The sequence below is a fragment of the Physeter macrocephalus genome, chromosome 21 (assembly GCF_002837175.3).
Source record: "Physeter macrocephalus isolate SW-GA chromosome 21, ASM283717v5, whole genome shotgun sequence".
In the NCBI taxonomy this organism is placed as follows: domain Eukaryota; kingdom Metazoa; phylum Chordata; class Mammalia; order Artiodactyla; family Physeteridae; genus Physeter; species Physeter macrocephalus.
This window is the reverse complement of record NC_041234.1, coordinates 13136898-13151942: the sequence shown is the minus strand read 5'-3', so window position 1 is coordinate 13151942 and position 15045 is coordinate 13136898. Positions and strand designations below refer to the sequence as shown.

The window sequence follows — 15045 nt, the reverse complement described above, 5'->3', positions numbered from 1 at the left end:
TGACTCACAATCAACAGTCTGGCCAACCCATGAGGTACAAGATGGTTCTGTATTTGGGTGTGAAGAGGGCAGTCAGTCCCAGACAACAAAGCTGACCTTGCAGTCACTTAATGATCCACTTATCTCTGGAAAAAGAAGCTCCCCTAAAAAAGTCAGACGTGAGAGACAGCTGTCTCCCCCGCAATCCTCCACAGATGACCATTTCTATAGTTTCGTGCCAGGGCCAAAGACTGATGTGGGGAGGGTGGTCAGTCAGTCCAAGGAATTGGTCCAAAAGAGTGCCCAGTGTCCAGTGCAGGTATCACGCAGCTCCGTTGACTCAACTGGTCTCAGGCAACCTTCTCCAGGGAAAGAACCAGAACAGCCTAAGACTGGGTCGGTTCAGTCTTCAGTGTCTGACAAGGGAGCCAAACATCCACCTCCACCCATCACACTTCCCTTGAACTCAGGAAGGAGCTCCAGTGGTGACAGTTTCACTTCACAGCAGGCAAGCAGCTCTCATAAATCTCCATCTTCTGCCCCTGCTCCTAAGCCACCAAGTCCTTCCCAGAAATTCTCTGCGGAGGTGAATCAAGTTAGCTTGCTTCCTGCCACGGCCCTGTCCACTGCGGGCTCATCACAGAGGACCCAAGTTTTGGCCATATCATCTGGCCTGAAGATCACCACAGTGGTGTACTCTGGTGAAGGATGCCAGGCCTCGGGGAGAGGCTCCAAGCCCATGCAGGACTCTACCACCGGGGCCACAGCTCTTGCAGGAATCATGCTCCGTCAACTTCCCACAGGAATCAAGCCTGGCCCCCTGCCCACGGGGATCAGACCTGGCCACCTGTCTACAGGGAGCAAGCCCGGTCCCCTGCCTGGAGGAATCACTCTTGGCCACCAACCAACAGGGGTCAAGCCTGGCCCCCTGCCTGGAGGAATCACGCTTGGCCACCAACCAACAGGGGTCAAGCCTGGCCCCCTGCCCGGAGGAATCACTCTTGGCCACCAATCAACAGGGGTCAAGCCCGGCCCCCTGCCCACAGGGATCGGACCGGGCCATCTGTCTACACGGAGAAAGTGCAGCCCCTTGCCCAGAGGAATCAGGCTTGACCACCAACCAACAGGGGTCAAGCCTAGCCCCCTGCCCGGAGGAATCACTCTTGGCCACCAACCAACAGGGGTCAAGCCTGGCCCCCTGCCCACAGGGATCGGACCGGGCCATCTGTCTACACGGAGAAAGCGCAGCCCCTTGCCCAGAGGAATCAGGCTTGACCACCAACCAACAGGGATCAAGCCTAGCCCCCTGCCTGGAGGAATCACTCTTGGCCACCAACCAACAAGGATCAAGACTGGCCAGCAGCCTGCAGGCGCTCAGCCACCAAATGTGCTGCCTGCTCCACCACCGGCTCCTTCTCAAGGAGGTGTTCAATTTATTGTTAAAAAAGCTTCCAGTTGCAGTCCCTTAGCTCTACTCCAGCTTCCACCGGACTCACTCATTTTGAACACCCAGCAGCAGGCCCAGGAGCAGCCACAGCAGCAGTGCTTCTACCACCTGATTCCACAGCAGCAACTTCAACAACCCACAACTTCGCATCCTCAGCAGCCAGTGCCACAGGCTCCTGTACAAGGTTCGGTCAGTCAGAGAAGGAACTTACCTGCTCAGAAAGCGACGGCCATTAACCTCAATGAAGTGGAGGGTTTTCTGCAGCCCCAGGTAGTTGTGTTGTCTCGGCTGGGCTCTGCCCAGAGCCACCCAGGGCCAAACCTCCCTCAGCAGGGATCTCAGCTCTCCTCTGCCTTGCAGCTGCAGCTGCAGCCACAGCCTCAGCCAATAGGGTTCAGAATCTTGCAGTGCTCAGTGGCTGTGACAACAGTAGCAGCCCAGACAGCTCAGCCCCCTCCACCTAGTGAGCATACAGCAAGCCAGTCAGAAGGTAAAATGAAGGGAAGCACACCAACCCCTCCAAAGCCCTGAGTCTTGCATTACTTTTTAATCTTTTTTAAAACAACGTAAGAGTATTGGATCAAAGGGTTTCTAAGTTTCACTCCATTTTGGTGTTTTAACGTCTCAGTATTTTACATTGGTAGGTGTACAAATTATACAAAAGCACAACTCTATGTGTTTTTTTAAAGAAAAACAGGGAAATGATTTACTGAGAAACAAAAAATGGGCTATGGTGCTAACCACCATGTCAGAATCCCATCTCTGCAATTTACTGACCTCAAGCCATTGCCTGACTTCTCTGAATCTCCATTTCCTTGTTTATAAACATGTAAATAGTTATATCTACTTCTTAAGTTTATTGTCAGGGCTAATGTAAGATATATTAAACTTTGAGATTCAAGTTAACTTTAAATTAATAAAATATTAAATATTTGAAAGAAATAAGCGTAAGTACTAAAGCTGAAAATAAACTACAGTAATAATATTAGTGCAAATGATAGTTTTGTTACATTATATAAAAGTCAACTTTATGATTAATGGCAAATATGCCTGGAAGTTTAATTCCTCAAAAAAACCCCCACACACCAGACTTAAAATAAAAATAAGCAAAAATATATATATTTATATATGCATTTCTTAGGTTTTCAAATTAAATATATGTAATTAAATATTTATTATTATTATATATTCCTTAGGTTTTCAAATTATATCTTTATGTATTATATATTATTATCATATGTTTATTCTTTAGGTTCCTTATATTTATATATGCCTTATTTATTTATTTTTTAATTTATTGGTTTAGTTATTTATCTTTTTATTTATTTTTGGCTGCTTTGGGTCTTCATTGCTGAGTGCGGGCTCACTCTAGTTGCAGTGAGCGGGGGCCACTCCTCGCTGTGGTGCACGGGCTTCTCATTGTGGTGGCTTCTCTTGCTGCGGAGCATGGGCTCTAGGCACACGGGCTTCAGTAGTTGTGACACGAGGGCTTCAGTAGTTGTGGCTCGCGGGCTCTAGAACGCAGGCTCAGTAGTTGTGGCACACAGGCCCAGTTGCTCCGCGGCATGTGGGATCCTCCCGGACCAGGCCTCGAACCTGTGTCCCCTGCATTATTGGCAGGCAGATTCTTAACTGCTGCGCCACCAGGGAAGCCCTCCTTATTTCTTATAGTTGTATATTTCTTAGGTTTTCAAATTACCTACAAATAATTAAATATATTACTATATATTCCTTAGGTTTTCAAATTATACATATAGGTAAAGATTTTAATCCTTTCTTAATAAACAGTAGCTTTTTACTCTAACTAGATGCACTACATGGTGAGTTCTCTCTCTGTCTGATAAAACTAAATGCATTAGGCATTTGTAATTCGTTCTTCAGTAACTGAGGGACAATTTGGATATATAACTCAATATCATTTGCCAGACAATATTCTTCAAATGTATTATTCATGTGGTGCTTATTATTTTGCAAACACTTCATAGTATACAAATGCACCTGCTCTCTGCCATTCATCTTGCTCCTCTATTCTGTCTCAATTATTTTGTCTCCATCAGACAGGATAATAATCACAAGAGAGACAGGGTAAAAGTTTCTTGACTTGTAACAGATGAGTGAATAAAAAAATAAGTTTAGATAAACTGAAAAAAATGACAACAGGGAATTATAGGGGAAAGAATGAATAATTCTGATATGAAGATATCTTTAAATATATATGCTAATTGAAAAAAATTATTTCTGTAGCTCCTAAACAATATATTTTAGGATAACAATGTAAGGTAAGAAACTAAATGACTAGTTCAAATGCGCTCTCCCCAAAAAACCTGAGTAAATTCATACATGTGGAAAATACTTTTAAAATATTTTATATGTAAGTGTAAAGATTTATATCACTCAAAAATGTCATCTTCCTGATTTTCTGGAATTGAAGGTTGCTTGAAAAGAATGGGATATTTGAAAATATCAGAAAAATATATTTGTTAATAGTTATTTTTGTTGAAAGACTTAATTCTATTGTAATGATATTTGCTATTTGAGACATCCCCTTGGATGACTGGTAAACATCTTTCATTTAACATGTCCAAATATGATGACATTCATCTTTTTCCTGATCCTATTAGACCCTTTACTGTTTGGTGTTAGAATAATTCACAACGTAACTGAATTAATTACCAAGTAATTTTAAATAACTTAAAAAATAGAAAATCTATCTGCATACCCTTCTTATCCCTAACTGTTTCTACTCTAACTTTGAGGGATGCCTAGAGAAATTCTCAGGCTTCCTTCTTAATAGGTGAACAATCACCCACCTTCAATGAGTCCTGACACTAGCAAATGGATTAATGATAAAATATTTTCATCTGTGACATTTCTGACCAAGTCACACTCCTTTGCTTAATATCCTTCCCTGAATCTTGCACATACTCTGTGGAATCAAATTCAAACTATTTTGTTTAGCTATACAAGGTCTTTTTAGACCAGGATTTGTCTTGCATCTCTTTCCCATCTCCTACCACTTCCCCATTCACATCTGTGGCTTTGGCAGTACTTAACTCTTGGTGCTCCCAATGTGCCATGTTCATTCTCACCTCCATATGTTGGTGGAGACCCTCAAGCAGGAACTCCTTCCCATTCTCTGCTCATAGCTTAGTACTCAGCCTAAGTACCACCCATCTGGATCGGGGTCTACTTCCATATCATCCTTTATTACAGCGCAGTTCAAACTATTTCACAGGATTATTTGTGAATCAAACATGGTAGTAAATATTAAAAAAAGAATTGAAAAGGTAAATTAATATAAACATCCTTTTCAAATTTTTGTTTATTTTTTCAAACATAGATTGTATGATTTTGCATTTACTTATATAGCATTAGTACTTTTACTTGAATGGTTAAAATTTTACTATATATAATTATAATCATATGTAATGTACATTCATATTCTCTAACTCTGTGTTGAATGTCACAATTGTCTTTTTAAAACATCAGAAGAATACTAAATGAGAATTATTACTTATTTAAATATAATTTAACTTTAAGCAGAGGTTATGATGATAAGAAATAAGAAAATTAAATAAAGCTTTTATTGTTTTCTTGGATTTGAACCAAGAAAATATTCCTGAATTCACAATTCAGTCATAGGTCATTCTGATGAACTATAACATATAAGTTTCCTTCTACAAAATTCCAAGGCTAAACTAAGGAACAAGAAGAAGACAAATCAGTAAGATACTCCTTTTTATTTCAAATCACCTCATTTTTGGTGCATTTATGTTTCTTAGAAGTTTTGAATTCTGGGCATATACCAATGTATGCAAATAAGAGAATGTTCTCCTGTCTTTGCTTCCCTGTTATTGTCACGTGATAACAGCCTGATGGAGTCTAATTAGATGTTTGGGATGACAAGACTTAAAAACGATGTGGTGGGAAAATGGGGAGTTGTTCAGTGAGTGGAGTTTCAGTTTTGCAAGATGAAAAAGTTATAGAAATTTGTTGTACAGCAATGTGACTACACCTAACACTACTGAACTGTATACTTAAAAATGGTTAAGGTGATAAATTTTATGTTTCATGTTTTTTACCACAATTAAAACTTTAAAACAACAACAGTAAAACTGTGGCATACAAAATACTTCATTTTCAGGGTCCTTAGGGGAACCTCAGTCACCTACGGGTTCATAGCCCTGTTGTTAAAAGCACAACCCTCTGGAGCCAGCCAATTTTAATTTCAAAACATGGCTTTGCCACTTACTAGTTGTGGGGCCATAGGTAAGTCACCTAACTTCTCTGTGCTTCAATTTTTCCATCTGCAAAAATGGAGATATTTCATAGGACCCTTTTCACACAGTTGTTATAAGTATTAAAGAAGATAATATTTGTAAGCTGCTGAGACATTCCATAAAGTAAATTATCCAGAATGACTGAAATGGAGGAGTTATTCTCACCAAAGTTAGAGGATATGTTTCAGATGATCTAACAATATAGGCTATCTGGCAAATGTGAAATCCCTCTGATGAGCAACGGGGGCCACCTGGAAGTGGTGCTAATTCTCCAGTGCAAATGAGTGAGATCGGCATTATCGCTGATTTATCAAATGATGTCGTTATCAGTTTTCTGACGCTGTGGACACAGCCAACAAATGATAGTTGCTGATGCAAGCCCCAAATCAAACATCCCAACAGGAGACCTTCTGAATTGCAAATTAAGTTGCCTCACACATGCCTCACTCCACATAGCCTGCTTCAGTGTAGGTGGCTGAGGACTTTATGTATTTAATGACTGATGATTCACCTATACAAAGAGGGAGGAGGCCAGTGAGCACCCAGTGTTTCAGAGTGGAAAGGAGCCTGTGGGTACAATTGTAGGCACCAATCAAAACCAGCAGTGCCCAACTCCTCACCTAAAATGCTTAACAGTAACTACGATGGGGTTGCCATACTTCGCATTCATTCATTCACAAATATTTATTGAGCACCTATAACAGGACAGACGATGTCAAAGCCCTAAAGACACAGCAATAAGTGAGACAATGCCTTTCAAAAGCTTACAGCCTAGTACATTAAGAACAAATAAATATTAATGAAGTAGGGAAAACTCTAGCTTGGCTTTCAAATCAAATTGATCAAGCACAATTCCTGCATTAACCTTCTAATTTTTAAAATTATATTTCAAGACTATGGCATTCAATGGTAATTTTAAGAAACATTGCCAATTAGGATTTAAAATGGAAATAGCAAAAGACTTCCAGATGTAGTGTTGACATAATATCACTTTTTTATCAGTTGCCCTCATTTCAGCTTAATAAGCTCTCTTGGCTCTCATCTTTCAGTGTTTAATCCAAAGCAATTAAACTGATATGCAAATGCCACCTCCACTGCTTTAAGAGTGACACTTAACACAATTTCATTATAATAGGCAACTGGAATGTTTGTAGAATGATCAGCTCATTTTTATTTTTAAAAATGTGCTTTTCTTGCAAGGTATGCTTGTAAATAAAATGTCCACACACACAAATCTTACTTGATAAATAACATGTAGATAATATTTGTCTTGTATACTGAACACAAAGTCCATACCATGTGGTATTTCTATTTAAAAGCCTGCTATTCTTTTGCTTAGTCTCTACAGAAATGAATATTTTAGCTAATGAATTATATTAGCAAAAAGTAGAGGATAAGCAGAAAATGAACAAAGTGTGTGTGTGTGTGTGTGTGTGTGTGTGTATTGTTTAAGGTAGTCTGTCTTTTAGGATTCAGTTCTAATTAGGGAATGAGAAGGTTATAGTGGAAATTCCAAATACACTTTATTAGATTCAATTAGTTAAGTATGCATGGTATTAATAGTCCCAGTTCTTCACTCCTGCCTGTACCCGTACCCTTGGACATGTAACCTCCACTCTGAGTCTGAGTCCACCATGTGACGTGCTTGGGCCAATGGGATCTTAGAAGTCATGAAGCAGGGGCTTAAATCAGTACTTACACATCTCTTCTTCCTTTTGTTGCACTTCTGTTGACATGAGAACATACCTGAGCTAGCCTCTGGAGGATGAAAGTCTCACAGAGTTAGATTCTAGCCACCCCAGTTATTCCATCTGAGGCCATCCTAAATCAGTCAACAAGTAGCTGACTTCTAGAGAGGAAGTCAGCCGTAGTTGGCTAGGTTTAGGACATAGTATACTTTCTCATCTCTGAGAGTCATATTTTTATCATCATCAGTTGGAACAAATGCATTATGTTGGATGGTACATATCACTGTCTTAAGAAGGAACAGATTTTCCATTAAGCATTATTGACATATATTCAATAACACCCTTAAACACTCAAGAGGCTTTAGAAACATACTCTATTAAGAAGAAAGATGTATCAGAATTTGAGCATTTCTTAAAAGGAAACATTTTTCAATTAAAGGCCTTAGTCTAGTAGCTGAAAAAATATTTGATAGACAAATTAATATTCATAATTCAGTAAATATTTATTGAGAAACTACGTGCTACTCATTGTCCAAAGTTCTGGGATACAAAATTGGATTAGCCTTTGGACTTTAAGTGTTATGCTTGGTAAACTCAAATTGTAAAAATCCTAATTCAACCAAATACTATAAACAACAACAACACAAAAATGAGCATTACAAAATTTGTTTTGACAGAAATAATTTAAAAATATTCAATTTGTATTTGTGCCCCAAAAGGAAACAAAAATATAAAAGAGTGAAATATGTAAGCTATAATTAATCTGAACTTTATTTTATTTTAATTCTGACTCCTATAATTATTTTGTGACTAATCTACTCCATGGGTAACCCAAGACTTACATGGCTAAGAAACATTTAAGTGACTCTAAAAACCCGAAGTTTTAGCATGATCCCAAGACACACGGTTGTCCAATTTACCAAACCTTAAATCACGGAAACGCTTATCTCCCATTGGGAGTGTTTAGCGTTTAGAGTATGGGGCTAAGGTGAGGTTGATAGGGTTTAAGTCCAATCTCCAACATTTATTAGCTGCCTGACCTCAGGTCAGTTATTTAAACTCTTTAACGTATTACTATAAACATTTTTGAAATTCCAGAGTTGAACTACACTGAATATGACCTTTTAATGTTGGAATTATTACTAGCTAACAGATATAGTTTTGTTCCCACTGATTCTATAGCTCCATGACATACTTTCTTACCTATAATAAGAATCTAAAATGAAAAAAACAATTTTAGCCCATTAGCTTAACAGTTTACCTCACACACTCCTTTTGACTTTGATCATCACACCTAAATTTACAAACAAAAATTTTTCTGACACCCTAAAAGAAATAAATAATTATCTTGGGATGATAGCTTTATGCTACAAATGTTTCCTGGTTGTAATCATTGGAGGACATGAAAAAGGAAAGTATCTTTAAAAAATGTATCTGACAAAGCTAAATAAATTGTTGGAATACAGATTGCTATTTATGATTATATTGTCTACTTCTTACATTCTTCCTAGAATTCTTCACACATTGTATGCATCCCTTGGGTTCTTCTCATAGCATTAGATATAAGATATACAAAATATTAAATACAGTTACTGGGTTAATAATGATTTTCTAAATCCCAAACTCTGCACAATCATTAAAGTTATAATCATCATCATCACTTATCTTTTAAAGAAGTGTGGCACTGTGGAAAAATTAATACATTGTTTATTAGAAGCACTGAGATTGAGCACCATCTATATCAGTGTGCTGATTGAGTTGGCAAGCCTCACTCCTCTGAGCCTCTTTGCCCTCATAAATAAAAAGTGAATAACAATATCTGACCTAACTCACAGGCTTGACATGAGGATCACAGTTAAAATGCACATGAAAGTAAATAAAAGTGGAAGACATTCATAAACAATAAAGTTACGCATTACTAATTTTCTGTGAGTCTCAGTTTCACTTATAAAATAGCAATAATAATTTCTAGCTCACAGGATTTTCTGAGGATTCAATAGAAAAATACTTAACATATGCAAAACACCATAATGCCAGAGACAGAGGAGTAGCTCAATAAATAATGGTGGTTGTACAACTTTAAACATTTAAAACAACTTAGAAATTTACAGATAAAGTATTATTTACATATATTTTTTCATATAGTATACTCCATAATATAATCACATATTATACCCTTTTTCATTTGTAGTACAATAAACTGTTCCGAATGAGAAAGAATAGCTGGAGGAAAAAAAAAAATCTGACATGAGAATAATACGGTGAGACTTTCTCAGATTCTTAGACGTTCTCTGATTCTTTCTATTATCTCCAGATGAAAAAAAATTATAAAGTATCAGATGTCATATTATTAACTTTCCATTTCTCTGTTGTTTCTAGGTATTGGTTTGATGAGTAAATGTACCAAAAATATTCTTTTGAGGTCAAAAGATCCTCTGTTATAGATAAGATCTGATAAGTAGTTCTAAGAAAAGAGAAGACTACATAACAGCCCTGATTTATGTGGTCAATAGTCAAATATTCATTAATTGATTTCTTCAAAATCTGAATACAGGTTAGACTTCTCCAAGATTAACATCGGTTCCTGTGCGTCTAATTCCTCCATCATTCCTTCCTGTCTTACCTCTTTCAATCAGCTTATATCCCATAACTCCTTCCTGGCTTCATTTAATTCCCTGACAATCTAAATCTAAATCAATCATCTCAATAGCCATGAGTTTCTCACTACATCTTTTTATTTCACCCAATTTTCCAAGTCCTGACTCCTTCTTCAAAGTCATGAATTCATTCTTAAATCACACAACCAAACCATCCAGAGGTTTTATTTAAAGATTTTTTTTTTTGTAAAATCCCTATCATATTAATGAGAGTAACTATTTCAAGGTGCTTAAGATTGACAGAAATTGTCCAAAGGAGAAAATTAAGTTAAAATGTAGATTAGAAATAAAGCTGACAGTAGCAAGAAAGCAAGGTCAGAGAATGAGAATTATGTCCTATAAATCTGAAATGTTAAATAGAAAATCTGGTTGAGAAAACTCCTATATAAGAAAGAGCGGGGAAGTTCTATTTCTAGTAATATGGCATACTAGGTTATTTGGACCAAGAAATGAAACTAAGTTAAAATACTAGATTCTTTCCCTCAAAATGAAATAGTTCATAAGAATCCTAGGCCAAAATCTAAGTAAAACCAGAGCTCAACGAATTAAGTGGCCCACTGAAGACATTTTCCCGAGGGCATTACTGAACACAGTAATCTCAGTCACCACAATCTTGGTTTAATGGTGGCACAGGTCTGATAGCCTAGGGATTGGGGGTTTAGTCAAATCTCAAATTGGAGAGAACACTCATCCAGTAAAGCTAAGGCCTACAATCATTAAGAAAATGATGAAGCATAACTAAACTTGACCCTCTCCAACATCTTACACATCCTTAAGGTAGAGTAGATCTATAGCACACATTCATATTACTTATATAGTTCCCCAAAAAACCTCAAGCTATGAATTTCATTTAATTTATAGTGATCCCAGAGTGATCACACCTTAGGCACTTGCCAAGGCAAATGGGAATCCTTTCCAGAAGAGTTCCCCTTCATCCTAGGCCTCAGAGAATCCCCCAAAATAATATTCTAAGGAAAATGATCAGCTCGTTGAAAAAACAAACCCAAACCAACAAAGCACAAAGGGGAAATAAAGTGTCCTGAGCAAGAATCATGAGAAAGAATAAAGAGAAGCTATCTCTCCACTCTCTGTAGTGAAACTACAGATTTAAAGTTACCAACCAGCAATTTTAAAACAAAGAAATAAAAGGCAAGCATAAGCATATATAGATATTTCTATATCTGTCTATAAAAATTACCTAACCAATTTAAAATAAGGCAACTCTTAGAACTTCTAGAAAATAAAATATAATAAATAAAATTAAAATCTCAAGGGATAGGTTTAATACCACATTAATTACAGCTGATGAGAGAACAGAAATGAAACATACATGCAATGATGGAGAGGGGGGCAGTCACTGAAACAGGGGAGTACCCACCATCTCCCAAATATCCTTCTTTACTCAGGGTTAGCCATGACAAATTGGTAGTGGAATACTCTTTATAAATGGGAAGGTTCTTGAGGGTCACAGATGATGCTAGGTCAGCTTTGGTAGTAGTACAGATGTAAGGACACCAAGGCCACATATTTCTAGATTGCATCCTTGGCCTTGATCATCCTTAAAATGAATGTTTTGCTGCTTATATAAAGGATAGGAAGAAGGTAGAGCAAATCAAAATCTACTTTTAGGAAAAATCAAAAACAAAACAGATGCTCGCCATATATATGTTAGAAGTTTCTTCCCAAGTATTTAATTATACGTTTTTTTCAATATGAAAATGAATGTAAATAGCATAAAAGGTGATTTTTTTAAACTGTAATCAGACTTTCAGAGAAAAATAACAGCCAAGCACTTATTGTGTACCAAACAAGGTACCAAGTGTTTTATGCATATCATCTCCTCAACCTTCACAATATCCTAGAAAGAAGAAATTCATATCCTCCTTTGACACTTAAGGAAATAGATTCAGAGGAGAAATAAATTGAAAATGACGGAACAGGATTTGAACTCAGGTCCGCTGATTTAACAGCTCAGGCTCTTAACTAAAAATAGTGTTATTTTATATAAAAATAAATTCAGGTTAAAAGAGCAGTGTCATCTTATTTTAAAAAGCACTTTTTACATCCATACCACTTCAATGACATTTCTCCCAAATTCCTTCCCTAACTCTGACAACTTACTATCAAACTAGAAGAACCCTGCTAGGTAAAAGGATTCTATCCTGAATATAAGTTGTTTACCATTCCACAGTGTGAACAATGTCATAAATGGAGATCTAGAAGGCAACTTGATAAATATGATCGATTTGGGATCTAAAGAATCACATGGGTTAGAGTAACATCAGCTACAACAAGGCAAAATGTAACATCACTTAAGGGAAGAGCCTCCACTTGGTTTCACAGCCAGCTGCAGAGGATTAACAGACACCAGTGGCAGCATGCTGACTATGAGCCAGCTGAGGGATGTAGCCAAACTGATTTCAGCTAAATTTTTTTTTTTTTTTTTTTTTTTTTTTTTTGTGGTATGCGGGCCTCCCTCTGCTGCGGCCTCTCCCGTTGCAGAGCACAGGCTCCGGACGCGCAGGCTCAGCGGCCATGGCTCACGGGCCCAGCCGCTCCGCGGCACGTGGGATCTTCCCGGACCGGGGCGCGAACCCGGTTCCCCTGCATCGGCAGGCGGACGCGCAACCACTGCGCCACCAGGGAAGCCCTAAATTTTTTTTAAAAATCACAATATTTAGACCAAGGGAGGGGCTAGTCTTGCTCTTCTCCGTGGTAGTTAGATCAAAGAAGAGTGATGTGATTGGAAACTATGTCGTATGAATCATTGTGAGAACTAGAGATGTTTAGCTTATAAAAGAATGTAGGAGTGTAAGAAGCAGGAGATGTGACAGAGGCACACATGTGTCCCCAGGCATCTGTCCATAGGGAGATCCTAATGACTCCCATCAGGGATTTTAAAACTTCAGTTTTGCACATTAGATTTATTGAGCTTAGAACCCACTCAAATTTTGTTTTGTGTTTTCTATAATTTTATTTATATCTGGGAAAACTCTAGCAAGGATCACAGCCAAAGAAGGCATTAAGATATTACATTGCCTCGGAGCACCATTTACACTCCCTGCTTTACTGGAAGAGTAGCCTAAACAGGGATGTTACAGCTTTCTTAAAATATCAGAAGAGCTTATGTAAGACTCAAGAACTGCAATTGCTCTAGGGTAGGGTCCGAAGACAGAGAACTTGGCTCAAAAGGAAAGAACTTTGATGAGCTCAAAATAAAGAAGGAATTTCAAACTGAATGGTGCAAGCAGAAATGCCTGTCTCAGGATGTCATGGACCCAAAGTTCAAATATAGGATAGACGCCCATTTGGCAGATATGGGGAAAAGGCACGTAAGAAGAGTTCTTAGGATTAAATGAGCTACGAAGTTCCCCCTCCCCCATCCTGAGATTATTTTAGACTAAAACTCCCAAATCTCTTCCCTTTCTTTAACTCTCTCCTGAACGTCTAACCTCATTTTCAAATACCCGTTTGAAACAGTCATTCTCAAAATTCTTCTAGTATCTTACATCCATTCAGTTAAAGACCAGAATATATCATCTGCCCAATTTCCTGTTTTTATTCTGCTACCACATTATCCTAGTCATCCCAGCAGGCAACCAGTCATTATGGGCCCCTCCCTTTTCCTCCTCAATCAGTTGCTAAATCATGTGGATTCTGCTTTACACAGTCCCTCACATCCACCCCCTCCTTTCCAGTTCTTTCCCACTATCCTAGTCAAAGCCTTCACTATTTCTCACTTAGGCCGTTTGGTAATGAGCTGTTAACTATTATCCCTCCCTCTGACCTCATCTCCATTCTATTTATCTAATATATGACAGCCAAATCAGTTTTTCTTAAAAGTAGGCTGGATGACACATCTCCCTCTTCAAAATTCATTACCTCCTACGGAATTAATACAACACCCTCACAATGGGATATGATCTAAAAGCTACATGGAACCTTTCCGTTCTTGCTCTCACTGTGATCATAGGTGCAACACGCTCCATTTCTGCCAAAGCTTTTGATTTTACATCCTTGGATGTTCGATCTAACTTAGGTAACATTAATTCCTTGCCTGGAGTATGCCTGTCTAATTTTCACCTTTGTAGTCAAAACTCATTTCAAACACTACTTACTCAAAGACATCTTTACATGTGTGATTACTCTCATTTATAATCTTTTATAGCCCTTTGTTTACATGTTCTTTAGGCTACAATGTAATCCGCTTTGTATTATAAGTATCTGCACACCCAAAAGAGTTCACCCCATTATACTTCAAAAGCCTCAAGCAAAAGGACTGTTACTCGTCATTGATGCTCTGTAGCATCTGGCACAGTGTAAGTGTTCAATAAATAAATATGAGATAGTCCAATTAATACTGCCATTTCCCAGTATATGCATTTCACTTTTGATTTTAACTTGGTATTCTCATAAAAATTTGACAATAAGTGTATAATGCATACACAATCATCACCGCCAGCGGACAAACCTGGCAAGGTGTATTTCCTCCTGTCAACAGTGGAGGTTTAATATGCCCTAAGGAAAGTAATTCACTAAGTCCATCAGCTCTTTTGGTCAAAAGGATATATCACATTTGCAAATCAATTGTCTGCTTAAAACTCCTTTCCTTGTGAACATTTTGGGGGGGGGTTTACTAATATATATATATATATATATATATATATATAATGTTTCTATACTATTTATAATGCTTACTCTGCTCAGACATTGTTCTAAGTGCTTTACAAAATATAACTCATTTAATTTTAACATGCAATTTCCTATGTTAACTCCTTCAATCCTTCAATTCAGGGATGATGCTAAAGGTATCTTTTATGATGCCTGCTTAGCCACATACCCTTTTAAGTGAAAGTGCCCCACTGAGAGCACAGATTCAAGCTCAGCTGGAGGCAACCAAACATCCTATTCCTACCACTCTATTCCCACCTCCCTTCCCCACCCACAAATCCCTACAAATGAGGACAAGTTGAACAGTGATGAGCACTGTAGAT

General features: G+C 38.0%; 2 protein-coding genes across 2 annotated transcripts in view; one reads left to right on the top strand and one right to left on the bottom strand.

The window, feature by feature from the left end:
* LOC102973952 (transcription factor SPT20 homolog) overlaps positions 1-1957 on the top strand; it is a 10871-nt gene extending 8914 nt beyond the window's left edge. Inside the window, exon 2 of the mRNA XM_055081900.1 lies at positions 623-1957. Within this exon, the coding sequence (XP_054937875.1) occupies positions 623-1957 (1335 nt within the window). The remainder of the gene's footprint in view (positions 1-622) is intronic.
* The window catches only part of IL1RAPL1 (interleukin 1 receptor accessory protein like 1), a 686991-nt gene that overhangs the window by 616006 nt on the left and 55940 nt on the right, over positions 1-15045 (bottom strand). The gene's annotated exons all lie outside the window — the stretch shown is intronic.